At 38.2% G+C, this 24,849-nt stretch overlaps 1 protein-coding gene across 2 annotated transcripts; it reads left to right on the top strand.

Moving 5' to 3' along the window:
- Nucleotides 1-315: 315 nt before the first annotated feature.
- LOC102237620 (occludin-like) lies at nucleotides 316-21,346 on the top strand. 2 transcript variants are annotated; one of them, XM_014470564.2, is made up of 9 exons: nucleotides 316-550; nucleotides 5,954-6,565; nucleotides 7,307-7,498; nucleotides 7,924-8,091; nucleotides 14,652-14,806; nucleotides 17,742-17,957; nucleotides 18,707-18,878; nucleotides 19,974-20,015; nucleotides 20,113-21,346. In XM_014470564.2, exons 2-9 carry the CDS (start codon nucleotides 5,972-5,974, stop codon nucleotides 20,209-20,211), a joined length of 1,638 nt encoding a protein of 545 aa, XP_014326050.1. In that variant the 5' UTR covers nucleotides 316-550; nucleotides 5,954-5,971; the 3' UTR covers nucleotides 20,212-21,346. The 2 variants fall into 2 exon arrangements, with proteins under 2 accessions (XP_014326050.1, XP_023195926.1); XM_023340158.1 differs by lacking the exon at nucleotides 316-550 and having other exon boundaries at nucleotides 5,889-6,565.
- Nucleotides 21,347-24,849: the final 3,503 nt, after the last annotated feature.

Genomic DNA, 24,849 nt, shown 5'->3' on the forward strand with positions numbered 1-24,849 from the left:
TCAATACTGATGTGGGAAGGATTAAATAACTTCCAGATTTCTGCCTTATACTTGTGAAGGAAGCTAGAAATAAAGGAGAACTAGATCCACCTTGATCTTAAAAATAGCACTTTGATAAATTTATATTGTTAGATTTAGAAATGAAGTTTTGCTGTACCATCCATTATTTCGCATGGATTTAAAGTTGCGCTTTTTCTCAGTGTTGTTGCTGTCTGAGGCAGAAAGCCTGACCTCTAGCGGATGAAACGCGGAGGTGTCGAGGTGTTGTGCGGTGGGGCTCATCACCGCGGATAGGCGGGACAAAAAGCAGAGCACTTGTTCGGAGGCTGCAGCAGGAGAATCGTTCAGTTTGATCAGGACTGACGCTTCAAACGGAGAAAAAAAACGGCATTTTGACGCAAAAAGAGTGTGAGTAACAGCGACTTTAAAACAAGACAATGTGCTGAGAGTCTAACACCTTACCTAAACTGAGACGAAACTTTGGGCGGAAGGTGAGACTTTAACTGGAAAAAGGGAACAGACCCTGTTGACCAAGTATTCTCCTCTTCAGGTAAGACCAAAAAGTAGATAAAAGCGGTTGTTACCTGCTATTCATTTTATGTTTTTGGACAGTCTTCTTTTTAATTAATCACATTAGATATAATGACATTTTATGGGCTGATTAGAAAATTAGTTCTCTCTGTCGTTTTAGTTGAGGATTAAACCTAAAACAGACATTTATCATGTGGAGGAACGAGGAGAACTAATTTTGATGTAATTTGACTGAATTTTTTAAAACTCTACTATTGAATCTGATGCTGGAATGATTACTTAATACACTTAGGTACCAGTTTACTGGTAACACCAGGCTAACATGGGTATTATTAAAACTCCAGAAGGATTATGTACTAACGTTAATTATGTACTGTCTACTAATCATGTGCTTTTTATTTATAGACCTGTTTTCATACACAATGAGGGCAACTCTGAATGTTTAAAAACATAAAATAATCAAACCTAACCAAGGCTAATTATGAATAAAACAGAAATGTGTAGGTAAAGGTGACATGGGTTTGAAGGACTGAGGAAATGCAATCGTTTTAATAATTGGACATAAAGGTAGACATATTTTAGATGCTCTTAAAAATAGTTAAAACTAGGATCACAAACACGTAAAAAAAGACAAAAAATAATTAAATTTGACTTAAATACTGTGAAAAAATAATGGTGTGAGGCTTTTACTCATAATGGTAAATGCCTGAGATATTTGATTTGTTTTAGTTTACCTGCTGTTTTCACAGTTTATCAGTTTTTTTCTTCAGTTACCTAATCAATCAACCAAGCAAATCTCTCAAGGATTGCTTCGTTCTTCACCATTTTTGGTTTGGATTTTAGCTGAGCGATGCTCATTAACTCAGGAAGTTCTAATTTTCAGAAGACAAGGGTGTTGCTTAAACACACACCACAGGAATTTATACCATTTTGTTTTTCATTTTTCTGTCAGCTGTGATTATGTTTTGGTACCTCAGGAGATCTTGACTGTGCGGTGTTGTTGTGGGCTCGTGCTGGAAGCCTTGGCTGACTCCTGGGTGTGTGTCAGTGGGACCCTGCCTGCATTGGTCTGTTGCCTAATTATTTTTGACTGCTGTGCAGCATGTGACTGTATAACTGGAATTCCTTTATCAGCGGCAGATGATAGAGTCTCTGTGTTTCCGTGGAGTTCAGGCTGGTGGGTGTCTGACCTGACCCATGACCGTCGTCCAAACTCACTGCTTTTTTCCTCAGAGCAACAAAACATGGAAGCCAGCTGTAGACAAATGCTTCTTCCATACTGGGACGCAAATACTTTAAAAAATACTAAACCAATAGGTCAATGGGTTTTGGTAATATTTATGACCGTACTAGTTCGACTCTCGACTAAAGATAAATGTTGCTAAATATAGCAAGAAAGTTGCTGAGTTGGCAACAGTGGGGTGACTACTGTTAACTGCAATAGTCAAACTTCTCTCACAGCAGAATAGAGCATGACAGTTTCTGATTTTAGGTCTGTGGTGAGGTAGATCAGAGCATGCAAGTCATGTAAGCATCAGCCGATAAACGATCTCCCAAAATTAAGGAATTCGGAGCTGATAAATCAGCTGGCCGATAAATCGGTGCACCCCTAAAACACACGGAAACTGATGCTCACTAACTGAGTTAAAACCAAAATAAAATTGCTTATGACAGTTTTAAAAGTTGAATTTCAATACCTCGAAAAGCTTTTTTAAAGGAAATCACCTTTAACTTCTCTCTCCATCACACATTGTCTGATGCTTCTGCTCCTAATATATTTAATTGTTGATCAGTCATGATAAATGCTGCCTCAGGCTGCTGCACAATTTTGATAACTAGTGATTTAAGAAACATATAAAAGTAGGTCAGTTTTTTTTTCTCTTAAATAAGAAGTTGGTCACAGTGTTTCACAACCGGCCCTCACTACGTAGAAGAACAAAATAAATTTTGAGTTGGAGTACTTAGTTTAATAGGAACTCTAAGTCAAGGATGATTGCCTAGAAAAATCTCTGAAATGATTTCCTGCCAGTTATCTACAAAGTGCCATGCAGGAAGTAAACTGGAGGACACTCATGCAAGACAGCCTGCGGATCAATAATAAAAGTCACCTGACACCCATCCACCTGTCCTCTGCTCTGTGTCTCACCTCACCCCCCTCAGGAGCTGCACAAAGGAGCCCTTGTTTGATCCCTGGACATGCCCCAATTTTCTTTTTTTAAAACTCTGAATCCATGGCAACGCTGTTCGTGTGACGAGCAGCCTTGACTTCTGGCCCTTCTGCTCCCGAAACAAAAGCTAAGAAGTTGTGTTGGGAGGGAGAGAAGCGCTGGGGGACAGAGGATGAAGGAACGGCGGGGGAGGGGGCGTAATGGGAAGGTGTCTGGGATGGAGGCTTTGAGGCGAAACCTCCTCTGCTGTGTGTCCCCACGACCTATAAAGAAGGAGAGTTATGAAGTGTGAACGGTGCCAGCAGCTGTTTGTCTGTCTCTGTGTCAGAACCTCTGAATGGACCGCTGTGTTGCTCCTGGCTTCCTTCACTGTTCTGCAGAAACCAGAATGTGAACAAAAATGTGTTTGGAGGTTTTTCTGTAAGTGTAGAGCAAAGCTATTGAGTTCATAAAGGAGGCACTTTGTAATGTCTTTGATATCAATACACTACAGTCATATTCAATAAATTAAAACATGCTTTCTGATGAAGCTCATTTGTCACATTAAAAGCAGCTGGTATTATGCATACCTTTAATTAAACTTTCTCTATTATAAAATGTTTTTTTATTGGTCTGGTGTAATATTAAAATTTTAAATGTCATATTTTTATTAACCAAGTGGAAAATCATCATAATTAACACAAAACTGTGTGTAATTAATCTAATATGTTTCACTTGGTGATAAAGTTTCTGAAATGAAATGACTTTTCAATAATATTCTTATCAGTTGATTGGCTCTGTATTAGTTCTGAGAACATTTGACATTTCAATCGGCTTAGTTAAATAGTTAAACCTTTTTTCAGAAGGAAAAATCAGGGAGAACATTTTTTTATTTAAAATGTCAGCCTCAAAGTGCTAAAATCATTACACCTCCACAACCGTGCTTGACAGTTGGCACGATGTTTTTGTGCCGACAGGTTAAACTATAAACCAATAAAGTGCTAACACCATCTTTAAATAGACACAGAGCTTTGGTGCTGTCATCGTTTAAAAGAGAAAATTAATTTAACAACTTTGAATCAGCTGGTCCAGCTCAAATTTTTGACAAGAAATTATTGACTTAATTACTTAATTATTAATCAATAACATGTCAATGGTCTGTCCTAAGAACTTAAACTAGAAGTGACCAATATGTGAATAAAAATGTCAAAACTGTCCATATATCACTGTTAAAAAGAATGAAAATTATTTTTTGTTTCCCTTCTTTTATATGGATGTCAGCTGAATATCTGACTGTTGTGCTATCAGTCAAATAAGATAAGAAATATTTTCAACTTGTAACCTTGGGCTTTGGGAGTATCTCCTGGAATTTTTTACCACTGATACTTTATCTATTCATTTAGCTACAGACAAAAATGAAATATGTGTTTCTAGAGTCTCATAGATAGCAGAAAAAGGATACTAGTGGAAGTTTTTCTTTTCAACGGTTCATTCGTCCTGCTGCCCGCATGGTTTCCCAGTCATACGTGTTTCCTGCCCACTCCCTTTAGGGCTCTGTGCAGAAGAATGGGCATTGTTAAATTATATACACAGTGGCCTTGCATATCGCTGCAAGTTTGTAGCAGAAAACATTTTAGCTGCTTGAGTGAATTTGAAACCTTCAAAATCTTTTTCACAGTGTGGGCTGAGCGATAGATTTCTGCAGCCAGAAGAGACAGAAAGGAGAGGATTGTTGTTGTTCTGTTTCTGTCCTGGTACCAACATCTCCACTGCGTTCTGCCACACAGCTGCTTCAGAGACTTCAGTCTAAACCTGCTGCTGTACTTCTTTCTAATAAAGGCAATCACATGATTTAAAAAGTAACAAAGTGCTTTGCAAAGGGTTAAAACAGCTTGAACATTTTCACATTTTGTCACGATACAACCAGAAACCTGATTTTATTTGTTAGGAATTTTGTCCAAAATGAGCATAATCATGATAACTAAGTTAATAATGAAGGAAATGATGCATGGATTTTAAAGTCTGGGCTGAACGGTGAGCAGTTAGTAGCAATTGCTTTACAACAAGAACGGCCTGGGTTCAAATCCCAGCCTGGGGTCTTTCTGCATGTTCTCCCTGTGCATTGTGGGTTATTTCAGGGTACTCTGGCTTCCTCCCTCAGTCCAGAAACACAACTGTTAGGTTAATTGGTCTGTGAGTGTGTGTGTGCATTGTTGGTTGTCCTGTGTGTCAGAATTTATTTCAGGTTTGGCTGTGATTCTTGGTTGAATTTAGATCTGAACTTTGACTGGGCCAATGTAACACATAAATACGCTTTGATTAAAGTCTTTTAATTGTTAGTTTGGATTATTTTGAGTTGTGCAGCTGGTAGGTGAACATTTTTTCCTTGTTGTAGGTCTTTAGCCTCTAAAGTGTTTTCTACTACAGTCGCTCTGTATTGTCAGATATTTTCCCAGCCACTATGACCAACTTCTTTGTCCTGCTGAAGTAAAGCACACCACAGAATAATACAGCCACCGCTGTGTCTCTTGTAAGGGAAAATGTGTGCAGAGTGTTCTTGATTACATCCAGGATATTATTGCATGTTGTCAAAAAGTCAGACTTTAGTTTCATCTAAGATAGTCATCTGAGTATCAGTTTGCTAAAGGTCACATGTTGACATAGCAACATAACAAAGAAGAGAAAAAATCAAAAAGTACAATTCATAATTATCCTGTTACTGTTTCTCTAATAACTGCTCTCCTATCTTCTTCCTATAAATTTTTCTCTGATTTGTTTGGGGGTTTTCTTTGTTCACCATCAGGCTGAACAAAGAAAACTAATTAGCCGACTCCTGAAGGCAGCTATTGGAACTGGACTTTTCAGACTTTTAGTTTTTAAAAAGATTTAAAACCATGCATCATTTTTATTCCACCTAACAATTATACTATTACTGTTTATTTTGTGTTGCTCTGTTCCATAAAAACATAATAATACTCTGACATGTATCATTGTAATGTCACAAAATGTGAAAACGTTGAGAGTTTGAATGTTTTTGTAAAGCACGGTATTTTGAAGAACATAAAGTTTTTACCCCCACTGGTCTTACTTGCCTTGAGATGGTAAAACATTTACACTGCTCTGTTTCTAAGCCTCATTAGCCGTGGAGGACACGCCTCACTAACCCTTATCTTTCCACCCAGCATTATTCATATCAGTTTTGCTGAGAAACTGAGTCAGACTGCTCTTCTTGGTTTGGTTCTTACCACTCTCTGATTCTTCACGTCTGTTTCCAGTTCTGGACTCCTCCAGCGATGTTTGACAAGCAACATTACGAGAGTCCACCAGTCTACAGCCCCCCCTACAGCCCGCCGTCCAACAACGGCTTCGGTCCTGCTGGCAGCTTCCATGGCCCTCAGAGCGACTACAACGCATACCCACCTCCGCCGGGATCTTACTACATCGAAGACCGGCCGCAGCACTTCTACAAATGGCGGTCACCTCCTGGGATCATCAAGGCCATGATGGCTACAGTGATAGTGTTGTGTCTGGCCATATTCGCCTGCGTCGCTTCGACTCTAATGTGGGATATGCAGTACTCATATGGAGGCGGCTACTACGGCTCCGGTCTGGGCTACGGCAGTGGCTACTCTGGAGGCAGCTACGGCTCGTCCTACGGAGGCCTTGGAGGTTACGGAGGTTATGGGGGTTATGGAGGCTATGGGAACTACTACGGCTCCTACGTGTCTCCTTACTCGGCCAAAACTGCCATGATTGCCATGGCAGCTGTCAACTTTATCGGCTGTATGTCATTCTTCATCGCCAGCTTCTCTAAGTCCAGTGTTGTCCGTGGCCGAAAGTACTTCCTGGCCGTCCTTATAGCCAGCATTCTCATGGGGGTCTTGCAGGTAACACTAAATATTAACCATTATTTATAATACATACACTGTATGCTATCTGTTGTGATATATACTTACAAAACTTTTATGATTAAGGAAAACACAGTTTGACAGTTTTTATAGAGGGTCAGGGAACATGTGAGGCTTACTTGATCATTTAAGCTTTAAACAACAATATTTCTACTATTTAAACATCATTAATGTAGAAATTATTTACAATATGTTGTTTTTTATTCATCCAGCGGATGAATTATAACTCACCAAGGTATTTTTTTCAGTGCACCTCAAAATGAGTAGCATTAGTTTTGTCCAACATAGAGAGGATTTAAAAAAGAAACATTAGATTTTATCTACCACACTTTGAGAAGGCTTTCTGCGATCAGTCATTAATAATTAATAATTAATTCCATTTATCTTGATTTGTCTTCTGATTTGAGAAATAATCCCATTTCACTTTGGGTGCATGCGACACACTGGATCTTTTTTGAAGGGTGTTATCCATCCAACCACAGACAATAGTCAAAATATACATTAAAATACATTGAAAAAACGCAGCATTGCAGAAGGTTATAGCAGTTTTGCTCCTTTTAACCTGCAGTAGCTCAGCAGGTAGTTATCTGGTTTAGTCATTCATGTACTCTACCCTTCGTTCCTGCCATATGTTCAGTTCAGTGACGTAACGAACAGATAACTCAGGAGTGGCTCTGTGTCAGTATGACTAAATATCTATACGTTTTTTCTACTTTTCAGGGCATCATGACCATTGTCTACATTGTCGGAGTAAATCCCATGGCCCAGAGCTCTTCCAACATTATGTATAATCCGATGCTCATGATGTGTCAGAGCCTCTATCAGACCAGCTACTCACAGATGGGAGGACTGGGAGGTTTTCCTATGTACAACCAGTACCTGTACCACTACTGTTTTGTGGACCCCCAGGAGGTCTGTGGCTTTTTCTGTTGATACTAATTAGTCAACTTCCAGAAGTATTCATATACAAAAATGCACTTTCATTTGTGGCTAAATGAAGATGATTTGTAATGCACTTAGTCTGTAAATAAGGAAAAATATTTCAAGCTTAAAGTATTATTAACTTGTCTTAAAAACATTTTTACAACTGTGAATACTAAACAAAACTGACTAAAAAGTAAAAACAGTCCAGGAAGCCAATAAAGTGCAAGAAAACATAAAATCAGTATCTATGCTTATCTGATTACATTTATTACACTTTTAATTAAAAACTGTTCTGTGTTTGTTGAAAGTATGTGTGCGCCTCTGTCCGTTCTGTACCAGGATAAATTAACTTTATGGCTCAGCTTATCTCTGAGAAGTTTCTGGATCTGATCATCGTGTTCTTACTTTCTCAGGCGATTGCCATGGTGTGCGGATTCCTGGTGGTCATCGCTTTGGGCGTTGCTGCTTTCTTTGCTCAGAAAACAAGAGGGAAGATCTGGCGCTACGGAAAACCAAATATCTACTGGCAAGAGCCTCTAGTTGGTGGGAAAACGTCAGAAGGCAGAGACGTAGAGGAATGGGTAAGAGATATAGCTGTCTGACAGGCACAGTTTACGAGGGATTTAAACTGAAGGAAAGAAAAAGACTCAAACTGACCTGAGGCTGTGGATGCACAGCTTCCAGTCAGGAAACAAGGTCACTCAGTGTTTAAATCCTGGAATACAACGTTCACGGACAGATTTGATTAGATTATAAAATGCTGAACCGCTGTTGGTTAGGTCAAAGATTCAGCCACAAAAAGTGACCTATTCTTTTAATCTCTGTCAAACTGTGTACCCTTTTATGTCAAATTGTTTTCCATCAGCTTTGTTTTTCTTTGCGAAGTTAAGTGGGTGACTGAGTAGGTCTGGAGCAAGGCAGTTATTGCACGGCGCAGGTAGTCATCAGGTGTAAAAACAGAAGGTGATTCAGGTGCTGTAAATAACCTCACTGAGGTTTAACTTTACCTGAAGCTGCTCTGCAGTTTACAGCCCTCATCTGTTTCATTGCTTTTTTTAAAGTTTAAAGGTCAAAATGAGCTTCTCATGAGATCCACGGAGGACATGGTCACTCCTTGGCGACAGTGTTTCCTATAACAGAGTCACTTTGTTCAGGGTCAGAGCTGATAGTAGCCAGTGATTGTATTCTCCTGGTTCATAACCGGGTTTCACTCTGTGTAACCATTAACTACCCTAGAAGATACAGAGAGGCTTGCTGGTTTCTCTCTGCTTTGTTTGCTTTGCATTTTTAAGCGTCAACAACGCTCTAGTTAAATCGCACCAATATGCGAGATATGGGTTAATGAATAACCTGTCATGTTTCAAATATTGTTTATTTCTTTTCTGAGAAAGAGTATTTTACTAAAGCAAAAACATGTGGAGCAAGGAGTGGAGTGTGGTTCAGCAGATTATTTCTCTTTCATCTGCCAAAGAACGTAGTGACAGTAAGGATGAAATCTCCACAGTGAATATTGTCCACATCAATTGTTTGCAACAAGCCACAGAGGGATGAAAAACAACATAAGCAGGAAGCAAGTGTATGGATGTTTACATTCAAGTAAATTGTTAAAATATAAAATGTCTGACAACTGAAAACAAAGGTTGTTTAAAATGGTCAAACTATTCAGAGCAAAAATACTGCAGGCACGTTTTAGTATTTTTACCTGGAGAATCAGGTAGAAGAAGTCTGTGCATGACACAACAAATTTCACTACTATATGAACGATGCTTAACGATTTCTCTAAATGAACACACACATCTGTTTCTTCTTCTGCTTTTGTTCCACTCCTCTAAAGACAGCTGGAGGGAATAATCTACTTCCTGTATCATTCTCTCTTTTCAGCATCAGCTGATAATGACGGACACATGAGGATGCTCCTGCATCAAAACAGTTTGATTTCAAAGTGTTTCTCCTGAATGGAGAGCTTTGCCCGAACAGAAAGGCACTTTCAAAATAAAAGCCATTCAAAAGCTGTAAAAACAGCATGTTTGGATTTGCATTCAAAATTAACACTTAATTTCTGACTCTGTGTTGACTTTGCAGGCCTGGATGCATGTGATCTGAGTGCTGTAAAATACTCACCTCTACTCTATTTTAGGTTCGTTCTCCAGCTGTAAAAATATATATCCTGGTCTTTTTGTTTACCTCTCTGTCGGACCTTGGCCTGTACACATCTACAAATGAAGACCAGAAATAAACCCTTATACATGAGCAGTAGTTGTAGAAGTGCTCACTGATTTTGAAACATGAATGCAAGTGAGAAATATTGACTTCTTTTCTTGCTGTGATATTTCAATGAATTAAATATATATTATTTTCTCTATGATTAGATCAGGTCAGGTGAGGTTACTGCTCCCATCTGTCTGAAAAACAAATAGAACATGAACTTTTAGTCAAGAAATATTAAGTTATCTCACAATATGTAAAAAGAAAGAAAAATACTACAGCAACTAAATACACCACGACTATAAATCCAGGAAAGGCAACATTAAGGTTTGGGTTTTAATCATCAACGCTTAAAGGAAAGTAGTGACTGAAACTGTGCAAAAGTTTTGACCCACAAAATAAAGTTGTGGGTTTTGTTTGGTTGAGAAAATAGTGACTAAAAACTTCTGAGGAAAAAAAAACATTAAAAGAACATCAGTCAATAAATATTTTATCTATTTTTCACCCTTCTTCTGCGAAACCTTTAGGTTTGCTCCAGCTGATATTTGGTTATTTTCCAAGACGGTGTGGGATGTTTTTCACTGCTTATCAGCACTTCACACAAACCCAGTGAAAAACAAAAATAAATTTAAATATCCTTTTAACTTCACCTATTTTCACAGCTGTGCCATCATATTTATACAGCATGAAAACAGCTAACATTAATTACTTTCACTCAGTTCTTATTGTTTATATGGAATTTGTAAAAAAATATTTTTATTTTACATTATTGATGCAGTGAGTGAGCCTTATATTTTTGTATCATGTCTGGGGAAGCTTATTATTTAAATTCATGAGTCAATCAAAGACTCTGCAGCTCAGTCCGCCTCCTGCAAAGCCTGCTTGCAGAAGGAGCTTTAAGCAGATGTGTGGTTATATTGGATTATATAGAGCCGTTTGTTTTGGAGATGGGGTGTCATTGCCTCATGAACGGCATCGTGCGCTGAGAGGTGGCTCCTGTGCCTAGCAGAGTAAATCCTCTGACTAGTACTTGTGTCTAATAATGGAGCGGTTCTCAGTGATGTCATCCTCATCTTATTGTTGCTTTAGTCATGTTGTGCCACCAGTCCGTTTGAGAACTTCAGCGTTTTTCGAGGAAATGATGAGAAGGAGGTATGGATAAGGATTAGAAAGGCTTAGGAGAAGGCACAAGAATTTTGATAAAATACGAGCCCTGGAAAATGTGATGTTGCTAACGGATTATTATTTATTCAAAGATTAAAAAACGGCACCCATTTGGGTTGGGTAACCTACTTTTTCTGTGCCTTAAGACTGTGGTGTCTTCTGAATCCTTTATATGCTTCAGCCAACACATTCAAGTTATATTTAAATTTCTTATCTTCCACTCCGCACTTCATGCAAATCCACATGGCTGTTGGACTTCTGTTACACTCTGCCAGGGAGAGCTGAAGGCCGTGGTTAGTCTAAGGACTTTTCTGTGTGGGGGAGACTGGGGAGGCCCGGCTTGCCCTGATGACCTCACACACAGGCTTTATTCGGCTCGGCCGGGGGGGTCTGCATTGTGTCTGCAGCATGAAGTCATCAGAGTCAGTCGTAGAAGGACTGCTTGTGTTCTTCAGATGGAGGGAGGCAGCGCTCTGTGTTGGTGATGGATAAAAACATCCAGAAGATGAATAAGTGGGAGAGTTTCCTAAAGATGCTGTGCTGCTTCACAAAAACAGCATCAGTTCATTTCATTGGGGTTTTCTGTGTTAGTCCAACACAAAGTAGTTCATAATTTGAAGTGGGATGAAAATACTGCAGAATTTCTAATGTTTTTATTTTACAGGTAAAGATCTGGAAAGTGTGGCATGCATAAGCCTGTAGCAGTCAGCTAATTAACTGGAGTCCACATGTGTGTGATTTAATATCAGCCAACTCTTTGGCCCAAATAAACCCTGTGCACCACCCTGAATACACAAACCACACTGAGAATGGTGGTGGCAGCATCATCCTGTGGGGATGTTTCTCTTCAGCTTTTCTTATTAGAGGCCACTGAAGACTTGACACTTTGTCAGAGGGTCGGAGGCAGCACAACGACTCTAAACATACAGCCAGAGCTACAATAACATAGTTTAGATCAAAAGATCTTCATATAGTAGAATGGTCTAGTCCAGGGGGACCCAAAGTGGGTCCTCGAGGGCCGGCATCCTGCATGTTGTAGTTCTCTCCCTGGTGGTAGTAACAACCTTTTCAGCATGTCAATGTTATTCTTAGGGCTTCTAATGAGCCATCATTGGATCCAGGTGCGTTAAACCAGGGAGAGAACTAGAACATGCAGGATGCCGGCCCTCGAGGACCTACTTTGGGCACCACTGGTCTAGTCAAAGCCCAAGCTTAAATCAAGTTAAGATTATGTAGCAAAACTTTAGAAGAAGATTAATGTTCACAGACTGAACTGCTGCTCAGATTTGAAAAACATGTTGCATGTATTATTTTACAATCCACTTCACAATTATAGACAACTGTGTTGATCTGTGACATAAATCCAAATAAAATAAAATGTTTGTAGGTGTGAATATTTTTTACGCAGTACTGCACAGTTTACTGTATCAGCATCTGTTTAAACTAGTGACATTTATTTTCATAACTTACCATAAACTAAAGACACTGTTCCCTTAAGCATCATGTGACACTATGGATTAAAAGTGAATAAAAAATGTAAGCTTATTCAACTAGCAGTATATTAATGTACAAAATCCAGCAGCAGTTTTGTTTGAAGTGTAAATAATAGCCACAGGTTTCAATCTCATTTTCATCTAGTTACACAGCAGCAGAAGCCCCATTTATTAATATATTAACATATTTGAGAACCGGACTTTATTATTGAACTTGTCATTTTATGCTCCTTGGTGCAAATAGTTTTAGTCAGTGTTTTTATTTATCGTCCTCCGGCCATGCATAGCCTGTCCCAGCAGGACGATTCTTCCTAAAACTCATAACAGAAATGAAAAGTGGCTTCAGATATGTGAGACTTTCTGTCTAACTATTGCTTCCTCCTTCAGTTTTGTTTATTTCCTCTAAACTTATGACACTTTCTGTCTGTGATATGTCTTTGGTACTTTTATTTGCTGAAAGATTTTGTTTTTGTCTCCATATTCCGTCCTTCTTTCCTTCCTCGGGTTCGTCCTCCTCTCACTCTGAACGCATCCTGTGCTCACAGTTGATTGGTTTTTGTGTTGCACTCTGGGAAAACATTGTTGAGATTCTTACATGAAAACGTCTCTAAACAGGATTCACCTGCAGCTACAAGAAAGGGAGGCGCGCAGAACTCAGCCTGCTCCACCCACCATGATTATTGTTTCTGGAGGGTTGGGTGTTATTTTAATGATTTATACATTGTAGTTCTTTCTTATCCTATTGAAATGCTGTACTACAAGATTTTGTGAAGATATTACATAGAAAATGCAGGATGCTAAATTTTTTTCTTTATCATTAGTAATTTATATGCTGGCATTGATCAGCCATAGTCTTTGGCTATAACTGTATTTTAATTTTGGCAGAGAATCGTCTGTATGGTTGCTGTAATCGTCTATGTATCCAGGAATTACGTAATAGTCCCAGTTTCAGCCCTTAATCTGACAAAAATATTCTAAATAGCTGATTATCTTAAGTTTGTACTGAATATTCCAGGAGAACATTTCACGACTATTAAACTCAGGTCCTATTCAAAGCCTGTCCAACTTCATACTTAAAGTACTTTTTTATGATTTCGATTTTGCATTAGGGGCTTTATTTTTATGAGGCTTATGAGTCTATTAAAGGCAAAGTACAGAAACCCTTTAGGATTATATTTTTCTTGCATCATAATATCTCTGGAAATCCTACACAGGAGTAAGCTTCTCACTGTTGTAGTCTTCTGTAATCTCTGTTTTTTACATGTTTTAATACAGTCTGTGTGCAAGAGTCTCAGTTGTTTCAACAACTGATTTTCCTGACATAAATGTCTAAATGTTGCTTTTCAAACTCTGAGATTGAAGTGGATTAAAATTGCCTTATGAACATTTGTACATGTATGTAAAACCAAAAACATGCAACACCAAAAAGGACAAAAACAATGAAAACATGTGAATTAGTTTTAGTTGGTTATTAGATTATCTACGCAGGCCAAGCCCATTCTGCCAGTGATACAGCAGAAGGTGATCAATATTTGTTCAAGTGTTTAAGATAAGCGAACTGAACTGAACCCACCCTGAATCTTTCTTTGTGAAACTTTCTGACCTCACAGGAAGGACCTGATGATTGTTTTTACACTTTTGTTCACTTTTAAAAGGAGGAAGAGAACATCAGTTCCATGTGTATGAAAACATAAGGCAAGAGAAAACAAAATAGTTTTTATGTGTTGTGTTTGCAGTCTGGTTTTAGTTGCTTTTTTTAGTTGTTTTTCAAATATCGGTCATTTCTTAGCTTCTCCGTTTCATTAGGAGATTGCTGCTCAGCGTTGGGGATTATAATCTGGCTTGTTTTGTGTCAACTAGTCCGAATGCAGATCAGAGCCAGGCTAGATGGGAGTTGGCACAAATAAAATGTTTAGAGAATTTAATAGACATTTAATGACTAATAAGTTCCGTAAATAATGAAAGTACTATAATAAAATAATAGAAAATAAACTCACACTGTAGCAAAACAAATGATTTCCAGGAGGAATTGTTAATTTTTCAGATGTCGCCCCGTACTGTTTAAAAGCTGTTGAGCAAACATTGACTGTAGATGATATATGGGCAAATGAAAATGTCACAATATGAGAAAAACAAAGGAAGACATGTTTATTTATGTAGGATGTGAGTCAGAGAGCTTGTGCTTGTGGAGGTTTGGCCCTGACTCTTTATGAGTAACGCAGATGTTTGTTTTTGTTTGCTCAGCCTTTTCTCTTTAACTTTCTTCCGGCTTGCTTTAGGTGAACAATGTGGAAGAAAGCCGCAGCGTTCAGGATGCGCCGACTCTGCTGGTGTCCGAGAAGGGAGGCGGTTTGCTCAACGCCTCAGCCAACAGCGTCAGCTCCTTCCCCCCCGCCAAGGTGGACAGCACCTCCTACAACGAGGACGATAACCAGTAGGCGACCCTGTTCTCTCTTCTCTTTCCTTTGTCCTATTTCAGTTTTATCAGATTCACAGATTTGGAGATGCAAACATTATATTACAATAAGTAACAATGCACAACTTTAAGATGTTTTCAACTTCTCTACAGGTTTTTGTATTTAAATAATTAAATTTAGTTAAAGTTAAGCTATTTTTTTCTTTTAAATTGCTAGGATGTGCAAATCAGTTCCAGGGGCGCCCAAAGTTGGTCCTCGAGGGCCGGCATCCTGCATGTTTTAGTTCTCTCCCTGGTAGTACCAACAACCTTTTCAGCATGTCAATGTTCTTCTTAGGCTTTCTAATGAGCCATCACTGGATCCAGGTGCGTTAAACCAGGGAGAGAACTAGAACATGCAGGATGCCGGCCCTTGAGGACCGACTTTGGGCACCACTGAGTTAGATCCTCTATGCTAGCTGATTGCATTTGAGTCTGCACAGATAATTTTGAGAGGAGAGCACCGATAAATCGGCCCTGATTTCCTTAATTTTGGCAAAACAGTGATCGACTGGTAGTTAGTTACATGTGAAGCAGATCTTATCCACCGACCTTTTGTACCTCAGCAAAAGTCTAAAATCAACTTTTGTCCTCTTCTGTTCTGCTGTGAGAGAGGTTTGACTGGCAGACCGGCCCACCAGGTCATGTTTGCACATTTGCAGTTAACAATAATCACCCCACTGTCGCCCACTCAATGACTTTCTTACTATATTAAGCAAAATTTCAGATAAAAAGATCAGTGTCAGCCAAAACTGGAATTGGCAGGTCAGGCTTTTTAAAGATCGATAATCTGTGATCGGCTGGAAAACTGCAATCGGTGCACCCTTAATCTTTAACCTGTGTGGGTTGGATAAAATATTTAAATAATAAATTTAAATATGTCCCCAGTTCTTGGTCATTCATGAACCAGTTTCCATGCACAGTTTCCTACAGTGCATGGAAACTGCCCTACAGACTAAAATAAACTTTTTCAGATAAATGCCTCTGAACTCACTGATATCCTCATCTCAGAAGTAAATAAACTATTAATCTCTAAGTATTTTTTTCTCCACATATTTATCCACATTACCAGCGTGAGAAAGTGCAGGATTACTGCATGTAACAATTTTTTTCTCACTTCCAGATGATCCTGTTTTTACATGTAAACTCCATTTTATAAAACTGTCAGTTTTTCTATATTAAAGCAGCAGGAAAACAGTGGCGGCAACACAGGAGTCCGTACAGCGCAAAGCCTTTTCCCACAATGAGTGAATTTCTAAACATGTGACTCAGAAGCAGCTCTAATCACTACGCTGCTTTAAAGCCCATAAAAACATATTGCCCTGCCCACATGGAGAGCTGTTTGTGACCTTTGAGCCTTTGTTGGATTAACTCTCTCTCTCTCTTTTCCCCTCTTGGTCATTGGATTGTCTGAAGCAGAGGAGAATAGGCTGGATATTTATGAATAAGTGCGCTGGCTGGTCATCAGAGTACAGAACTTCTTAAGCACCTGATTGTTTTTGGTTTCATCATGGAAGAAATATTTAAGGATTGTCTAGACTCTGCACAAAAACACAGGCCTGAGTCTGTTTGAGTCAAAGTAGAAAATAATGTAATGATTTCCTCTCCTGCAAAGTAAACAGAGCTGGTTTCATAAGCAGAAGAATGCTGGCCTGCGGTCCCGCAGTGTGCTCTGCTCCTGACATAATTCACTATGTAGTAATAGCCCTTAATATCTGTGCCGTTGGATTTGGATTTCTCCACAAATCCCTACAAACCTACGAAATTGAATGGGCTTCATCATCCACAGCTTATTACAGAGGCGTACCTGCCTCCTGTTCACTGAGGATCTCCATATGCTGCTGTTCTCAGAGCGAAGGGCGTCAGCTGCAGTGACCATGTAAACGCTTTCCTTCCTCCGTTTGGAAGTTATCAGTAAACATACTGATCTCTTCTGGGAAGTACATTTCTTCCTTAGAAGGCTTTTGTACCTCACAGCAAGTAAAGAAGGAAAATAACCTCAGAATAGTTTAACTTTATTAAAAATGTTTCAATCTACCATAATATTGTGCAATTTAGTATTATGAAAATACATTTGATTAGTAGAAATATGGCAGTTTAGAAGTAAACTCAAGTTTTTCTATAAAAGGTTTTTATCCTAGGAAGAGGCGTTGTTTTTTCAGCTGTATTGAAATTATAATTAATGTATTTCGCAAAAGTGCAGTGGAAACATTTTTCTGCATCAAATGCGTCACAAGATCAACAACCGGATGTTACCACTGGCGACAGGAGGATGATGGGGCAGCATGTTTTTAATGACTTATTCTCATGTCATTTTTATTTAACACCAGAATTGCAAAGTTGTGTTTTTTTCAACATTAGCGGAATATCGACAAAAATTTGCGCACATTTCTGAAGGAAACGCAGCTGGTTTAAACGCTGACTCCGTGAAAATTTCACATAAACAGCCTGTGTCCAAATGTTCTTCTAGAACCTTAAATTTGAACCAAATTTATATCCAATTCCAGTTGAAAAGATAAATAAGTATAAATAAACTTAATAGGACTTGAATTGAAACCAGGGTTAAACGTATCATGACATATTGAAGATGATCTGATCTGTAGCTGGATCTAAAATGCTTTAAATTTAGTTTAAGCGATGCAAAAATACACAGCAGATTACACACAACAACCGTTCAGGTCATGTGTAATGACAAATTTGACCCTGGTTGACCTTAGCGTGTTAGCATTAGCTTCTGCTAAATACTATGTTGGAATTAATTTTTGTGGTTATCTTTACAGGGTTGGCGTAACTAGCTTTTTAGTCCAATAACTAAGTAATTCTTTGTATGTTCTTTTTTCTGAGGTTTCCACATTTCTTGTCTGGTAGTTTAACCTGTCAGACCCAATATTATGATGTAATCGTTTTCCTGCAGATACTCTGAAAAAATGACGAGCCGTCCATTAGAGGGGTATTCCCACGGCGGCAGGACGAGCTCCAGCCCCTCGGAGGAAACGGGAGGCCGCCGGCCAGCCGCCAACAGGGGCAAGAGGCGCAGACGCAACCCTGACATGGACGAGTCCCAGTACGAAACGGAGTACACAACTGGAGGAGAAACAGGAAACGAACTGGATGCAGAGGAATGGGAGAGGTGAGAACTAAGTTTCTGTGACAGAGCTACCTTTGGGCTTCTGACTCACTGCCTGGATTAGAGATGAAAACGCAATTAAGAACCGAACATGTAGATTACAGTGAAGCTCTGTTTCTCCCTCAGGACCAGACCCACATTTTCTGACATAAATCAATAACTGTAAGCTTTGGGAAACAAGCTTATGTGACAATAATTTGATGCAGCCAGGTTTTAAAAATGTTCTTTAAGTGTTGCGAGGAGCAAAAAGATGGTGAATGCCTTCACAACAAGACTGCAAGAAGTTAGTGTGTATTCCTGGGTTAATCCTCTGGGCACGCTCCTTCACATGCTTGTTTTCAGTCAGACAGAAGTAGGACAAAGGTAAAATGTTGAGATACACCGGCCAATCTAAAATATTTTTATCTGAAAACTGCAAAAGAACGAAAGCAGTACTGTTCTTTTTTCTTTTTTTTTGATGGATGTCATTTTAAATCCAACCCTAAATAAAGATATTACAAGATTATCCCCATTTATGCATCAAAGAAAGCATCCCTGACCTTTATGTGACTCAGAGTGAATTGAAGTTCAGTTCAGTTGTTTGATAGACTGAGACAAGAAATCTGTCTGAACAAATATTTCAGAAAACCATTTACATTTGAATATTGACTCTACTGAATATCATGATTGTAGATTTCTCAGATTGAAGAGTTTAATTTTTAAGTCTGATCTTTTTAATCTTTGTTTTTTCTTTGTGTTTGTCTGCCTAACAGTGTGTACCCGACGATAACTTCAGATTCTCAGAGGCATGAATACAAGAGAGAGTTTGATTCAGACCTGCGGGAATACAAGCGCCTGTGTGCAGAGATGGACGACATCAACGACCGGCTGAACAAACTCAGCCGGCAACTGGACACACTCGATGAGAGCTCAGCTAAATACCAGGTTTGATATCATCTTATAACCATATTAGGCTGAATGTTTAAGCAGAAGCAAATTATTAATAGGAGCTGGACGTGTTGTTTGTCTGCTGGATTCTTTAGCTCAGATTCTTCCCTTATTTTGCAAAATAATGTTCAAGAGTCAGGAATGAAGTTTAGAGGCAAACCTTCAACTTTTCAGCTGAAAAATGATGAAATAAGATTTTTTCTGGCATTTTGTAAGCATAAACTGGACTAAAGTTGCTACATTTGTGACATCAACTTAACAAAGACCTTAAAATGTTTCATATTTGCACAGTTTTATCTGCCTCAGCAATTTTCAAGACAGATAATGAGATTTGTTGTGTTCAAGACTAAGAACACACTGATCTTTAATCTTTGCTGGAATACATTGAAGTTAATAAATGTGCTGGGATATTTTTGGAAGTGCATAGGAAGGGATATTGATTAGTGACTTGCTAATTTATTCACACACCTGTTGAACTTGTTCACATTTTGTCAAGTTTAAATCTTCAAAGTGTTTTTTGGGGATTTTGTGTTATAGATCAACATAAAGTGCATTACTGGATCGGTTGCCCTGCAGGTTTAGATCTGGAGTCGAACGTTTAAATCAAAGAATATTCAGTTATAAAAGTTCACACTTTAACATTGATGTTCTCATACTCTCTCTATCTTATCTGTTTTCCAAAGAACAATTAAACTAAAACTTTTTGGAAAGTTTTAGTTTATTTATCTGTAAATGTGCAAAAAGCTGTTAAAAACATGTCCTGTAAACACAGTGAATGTTGAATAACTGATTCTGATTGGTTGAATTCTTATACATTCCACAGTTTTCAGCTTTTTGTGTTAAAAATGTTTTAAATCGTATACTTGTCCCCTTTCCTTTTCACAAGTATGTGATATTTTGTGCTTTTCTATCAAAAATCTCCCATTAAAATAAAATGTGTTTCATTTAATTTGCTAACCTAGTGCTTTAGGATGTTGCTGAAATATCTTGGCTCTTTATTTCTTCTTTGGTGCTTGAGGATTTTTCTTCTAGAGAAGAAGAGACAAGAATCTGTAAATAACACATAATGACCCATTTGTTATTGTCTCTCAGGTTGTTGCAGAGGAATATAATCAGCTGAAGGATCTGAAGCAGGTGAGCTGAACTGGTTTATATAATCTGCACTGGGAAGCAGTTTTCTGTAGATTCCAGGTTGTTTTTTATTTGGCTAATTGAGCAAACATCTCTGCAGACTTCAGAGTACCAGTCTAAGAAGAGGGAGTGCCGCAGGCTGAGGCACAAACTGTTCCACATCAAGCGAATGGTGAAGGACTACGACAAGAACCACTGAAGGGTCCGCTCTGTTCCAACTCTCCGCTCGGTGGGCTGCACTGCAAAAACCACTCACCCATTGCTACATCGAGCTACACTCCCTAATACTTCAGAGACTGCAGCATGCTGAGGCCAAAGTTACAGCACACACACACACATGCACACATCCAGACTCACACTGCACTCAGTACAAAGCACAGAGAGCTTACCTGGGAAAATAATGATTAAGAGTTGTGTTTACTTTCATTTTTTGATCACTAACCGTCATTTGTCTGCTTATTGGAGCAAAATGAAGGCGGTGTGGACAGTGGTAGCCTCTCCTGATAGAACAGAGGAGAAAGCAGTCGTTTGAAACCGATTTTCAGCCAGCTGAGGTAACAACAAGCTGCGGACGCAGGCAGAGGTTGAACTGCTAATAGGGATTGTTTGGCAGCAAATATGCAGCTCTGTTAATCTTTGGTGTAGTCTTTGTTGCAGACGTGCTTCACTTGAGCTTTTTTCACATAAGTGTCAGTATTTGCAGCCACCTTAACCATCAGAGAACTGCCAGCCTGTGGGAACGTTGTACTGTTTTTGTTTTTTTATTGACTCATAACTGTGATCAGACCAAAAAGTGGATAAAACGACCATTGTGGTATACTGTGTTGTACTGTACATACTTTAAAGGAATTAATTTCATACTACATATCAAGAACAAACAGAAATTATGTCTGCTATATCAGATTGTAGAGCATTGTTATTATTATTATATACGGACGACTTTTTAATCAGTGTCATTTAAAATCTGGTTAGTAAAATGAATCAAACTGGTTTTATGTTCTCTATCATGAGCACTCCACTGTAAACCTGCCCTCAACCATGTTCTTCATTTCAATCTGCTGTAATATTCCAATTTTTCTGTCAAATGCAAAAAAAAAAAAAATCTGCTGTAGATTTTAAAATTGCCTTTAATTTGTTTTGCATTTTCATTTTTATGGAGATTTTTATTGTCTTTTTAAAAAACTGTTTTTGAGCCATTTATTTTTGTAAGACATTTATTTTCATTGTTGCGTCATAAAATACTTGTTTTTTTTTTTTAACTGTACACCTGCATAAATTATGTTGTCTACAAAGCGTTAATTTAGCACCTAATAAATATCTAATTCTCAACAACATGCGAGTTTCCGCTGCTCTCTGTTGGTTCGGTGAAACCGGCCGCTCTGCCTGTACAGTGAACGTCCAGCAGGGGGCGCAGGATGACTGGATCTACAGCGATCCAGCGAACAAGTCCGGTGAGTCTAATGCTGACTGCTGCTGCCCTCTCGTGGCAAACCAGTGAAATGATTCCAGTTATTTATGTCACTTCTATCTGCCGCTCACAAACCGCGCAGGATTTCAACCAATGTCCAGTTTAACGTCGCAAAAACTGTTAATCTGATGGCATAATCCGTGCTATTCTCATACGTTTGTGTCAATCTCTGATAAAAACGGCAGATTTTCTTTCTTTAGGTGTCAAAATGGATGATTTGAGATGAAGCTGACTGATACGATGAGGACTTGAAGGCATTAATCTTTGATGTAAGTTCAACTTTTTATTTTATTTTATCATATTAGTTTGTTTCATACATAAGTGAACAGTTAAGTTTACATGCAGTGAATAAAAATTACATGTAATTTATATTAATTAATTTACATTTATATTATAATTTATTTTCCCTCCCTGTCTGAATTTAAATTAGATCAAATGTCTTTTATTTTAGGTCAGTTAGAATGAGCAAAATTATTTCTATTTGCTAAATGCCACATTAATGAGAGAAAGAATATGTGAGAGAGTTACTATTATGTCATTAAAAACAGAAATGTACATGTATTTCCTGGAGTTGTGGCTGAGTGAGACTGTTTAAAGCAAAACCAATGCACAAAAATAACAAAATTCACACAGAAACATAAATATAAAACTCAAAATAAGCAATTTTGACAATTTATCACAGAAGTTTTTTTTTAATTTTTATTGTTCATTTGGAAGAACAATCTGTGCCTAAGCTTTAAATGTTACATCAATATTTCCACATAATGTTCTTTCCTCATGCCGCCATCTATTTTATGAAGTGCATCATTTCCTCTTGTAGCAAAACTGCCCCACAACATGATGCTGCCATCACCATACTACACAAACCTTACAAGATTCCCTCTTTCCCCCACTTTGTAAATGTATCTGTTCCTGTTTTATAGTCAATAAAAGCTGACCTAATTCAGTGATCTCAGCAAGAGAGAAGCTTTAAAATAAATATTTCACTGCAGTAACGTAAACTTTTAAAATCTAATCTAATGTGAGGGTTTTAATTCATTGGAAGGAGATCCCACAATAAGAAATAATTGCTTTTATCACAATCACTTGTGTTGAATTTATTAGCACCTCCAACAATTACTGTCAAATAAATGAAATCGAACCATTTTCTTTCAAATTGACTGAAATTTTCTAAATTAAGTGGCACGTCTGGAAACTTTTCATTCACATTGGGTAACATTTTGTTTTTCTGGGGCGACACAGAGGTCGATTCCTCATCAAAAAAAGAAAGAAAAGAGAACGAAGGCTCAGGAGGTTGAAGATAGAAGAAAAGTTTGAAATAACCCGTAGATAAATAGTGTTAAAGTCCACAGCTTATGATTAATCATAGAAACATACATCTATTTACTGTGATGCAACAAATAACGAGTCAGGCAGACAAACTTCTTTAGCAGTTTTTAGTTTTGGCATGAAACATGATTCTTTTACATGTAAATCTACTGCCACAGTTAAATCACTAAAGTCAAAAATACTAACAAATAAACACAAACTGTTGCACCAGGGATCACGGCTCTTACTGCCTTTTTTAAAAATCTTATAGCAGAAAAAATAAGTCACACCAAAACATGTTTCATCAATTATTAGTTTGGCAAAAATAAAGAGTTTCTGTTCACTGAGCTGCGGTTCATAGTCTTTATGAACTATGAAGTACCTGGATCCTAAAGTCACGCCTAATCAACGTACCGTTCATCATCATCATCATCATCATTATAATAATCTAGAGACGACTCATCTCTTTAAGGGGGAGTAAAGTGGGGAAGAAATAAATCATCTACTCTTATAAAAGCAAAGGAAACAGCATCCAGGTAGCAAAGAGTCGTCATAAAAGATTCACTTGAGTCGGCCATCTTGTTTCATCCAAGGTGAGGCTTAAAAGATCCTCAAAGATGCTTCAGGTGAAGTCCGATGCCGCGGTTGATCCCTTTATCATGAACACATCAGTAAGTTCACCACACAATCTGTGTCTGGTGAAGAAAACATGAGGTAATAAAAGCATCCACAGGGATGTGACTGTCTGAACAACCAGGCTGTGTTTTAACGTTTAATACATTCGCATCATTGCGGAGAAACACGACAGGTCCCCGTCTTAAAAAGAAAAAAAAATGCTAAGGTATTTGCAAAAAAAAAAAAAAGTTGAGCTAACACTTTTTATTTCTGTACAGTGCTGTGAACAAAATCCCCACCTTACAGCAGATTTTTCTCTTCATTTTCACAAGAATCAAATTTTAATTTCAGATATGTAGCTCTCCATAGCAGCCTGGGCAAATGGAGACGCAACTTGCTGAATCATGATTTAACTAGAAAGCTGAGCTCAGACCCAAAGAGTCAAAAAATGAATGAAACAAAACATGTCTGGCAACATAAAGACGTCTAAAAGCTACACATCATGTAATGAAATTACCTATGAGAACAAAGCCTGACATCTGTCAGTGTGGAAAGAGTTACGAAGCTGTTTCTGAGGCTTTTGAACCCCAGAAACCCAGAATGTGAGACACTGACCACAAATGAAGAAAACATGGAACGGTGGTGAACCTTCCTAGCAGTGACAGTCCAAAGAGAAGTACTTCAACAACTCTTCCAGGACGTCACATCTAAAGCACTGCAGACATCATGTTTCTCAGTTAAGAGCAACTTTAATTGTCCTACATCTTTGTAGGTTTAGAGAAAGCAAACACTGCAAAAACACAAAACCTTACCACATACTTCAGTTTCTATTGCTAATACTTGGTGCACTTGAACTAAGACGAAACTAACTTAACCCTTTCAGACCCAAGTTTCAAATCTCTGTCTGAATATTTTTGCTTATTTTAATTATCCTCCTAATTGTTCTTTAAATGTCCTGTGAGTAAATATATTTGCCCATTTATCCACAACAACTGGAACTTTCAATATCTAACAAGTTATTTTCGAAATTTACCGTCTATTTAAAGAGCGCCCCTCAGATTAATTTTTATTTTTCGTCTTAAAAATTTACAGGTGAAATAATCCAGTGGAACTTGCACTTTTTATTAATAAATATTCACTAAAACCAAGCAGAAAAGTCATTTGTAAGTCACTTTTGTCTTATTCCAACTACTTGCACTAGAAACTAGACCAAAGATACTTGGTTATATTTAGTTTTTTTGCAGTGAACAATTGAGCTTTTCAAAACCAAAACAGGCTGTAAGGGGGTGAATAGTTTTTCCACAGCACTGTAACAGACTCGTATTTACATCTCCTGGGTTTGTGATCCCTACAAAACGTCCCAGCCCTGATCTGGCTGCTATGGCTTAATTTAGACTGGACGACAGAGACAGGAGAGCACACAGCGCCGGGTTCAGCTGGAGTCAC

This window comes from Xiphophorus maculatus, chromosome 9 (assembly GCF_002775205.1).
Source record: "Xiphophorus maculatus strain JP 163 A chromosome 9, X_maculatus-5.0-male, whole genome shotgun sequence".
Classification (NCBI taxonomy): Eukaryota; Metazoa; Chordata; class Actinopteri; order Cyprinodontiformes; family Poeciliidae; genus Xiphophorus; species Xiphophorus maculatus.

Bases quoted from the DNA above. Each gene is read 5' to 3' on its own strand.
- LOC102237620 (XM_014470564.2), top strand. From the start codon at position 5,972: ATGTTTGACAAGCAACATTACGAGAGTCCACCAGTCTACAGCCCCCCC. The intron at 7,499-7,923 runs GTCTGTGGCTTT...TTACTTTCTCAG, and splicing joins GTTTTGTGGACCCCCAGGAG to GCGATTGCCATGGTGTGCGG. The intron at 14,807-17,741 runs GTAGGCGACCCT...GTTTTCCTGCAG, and splicing joins TACAACGAGGACGATAACCA to ATACTCTGAAAAAATGACGA.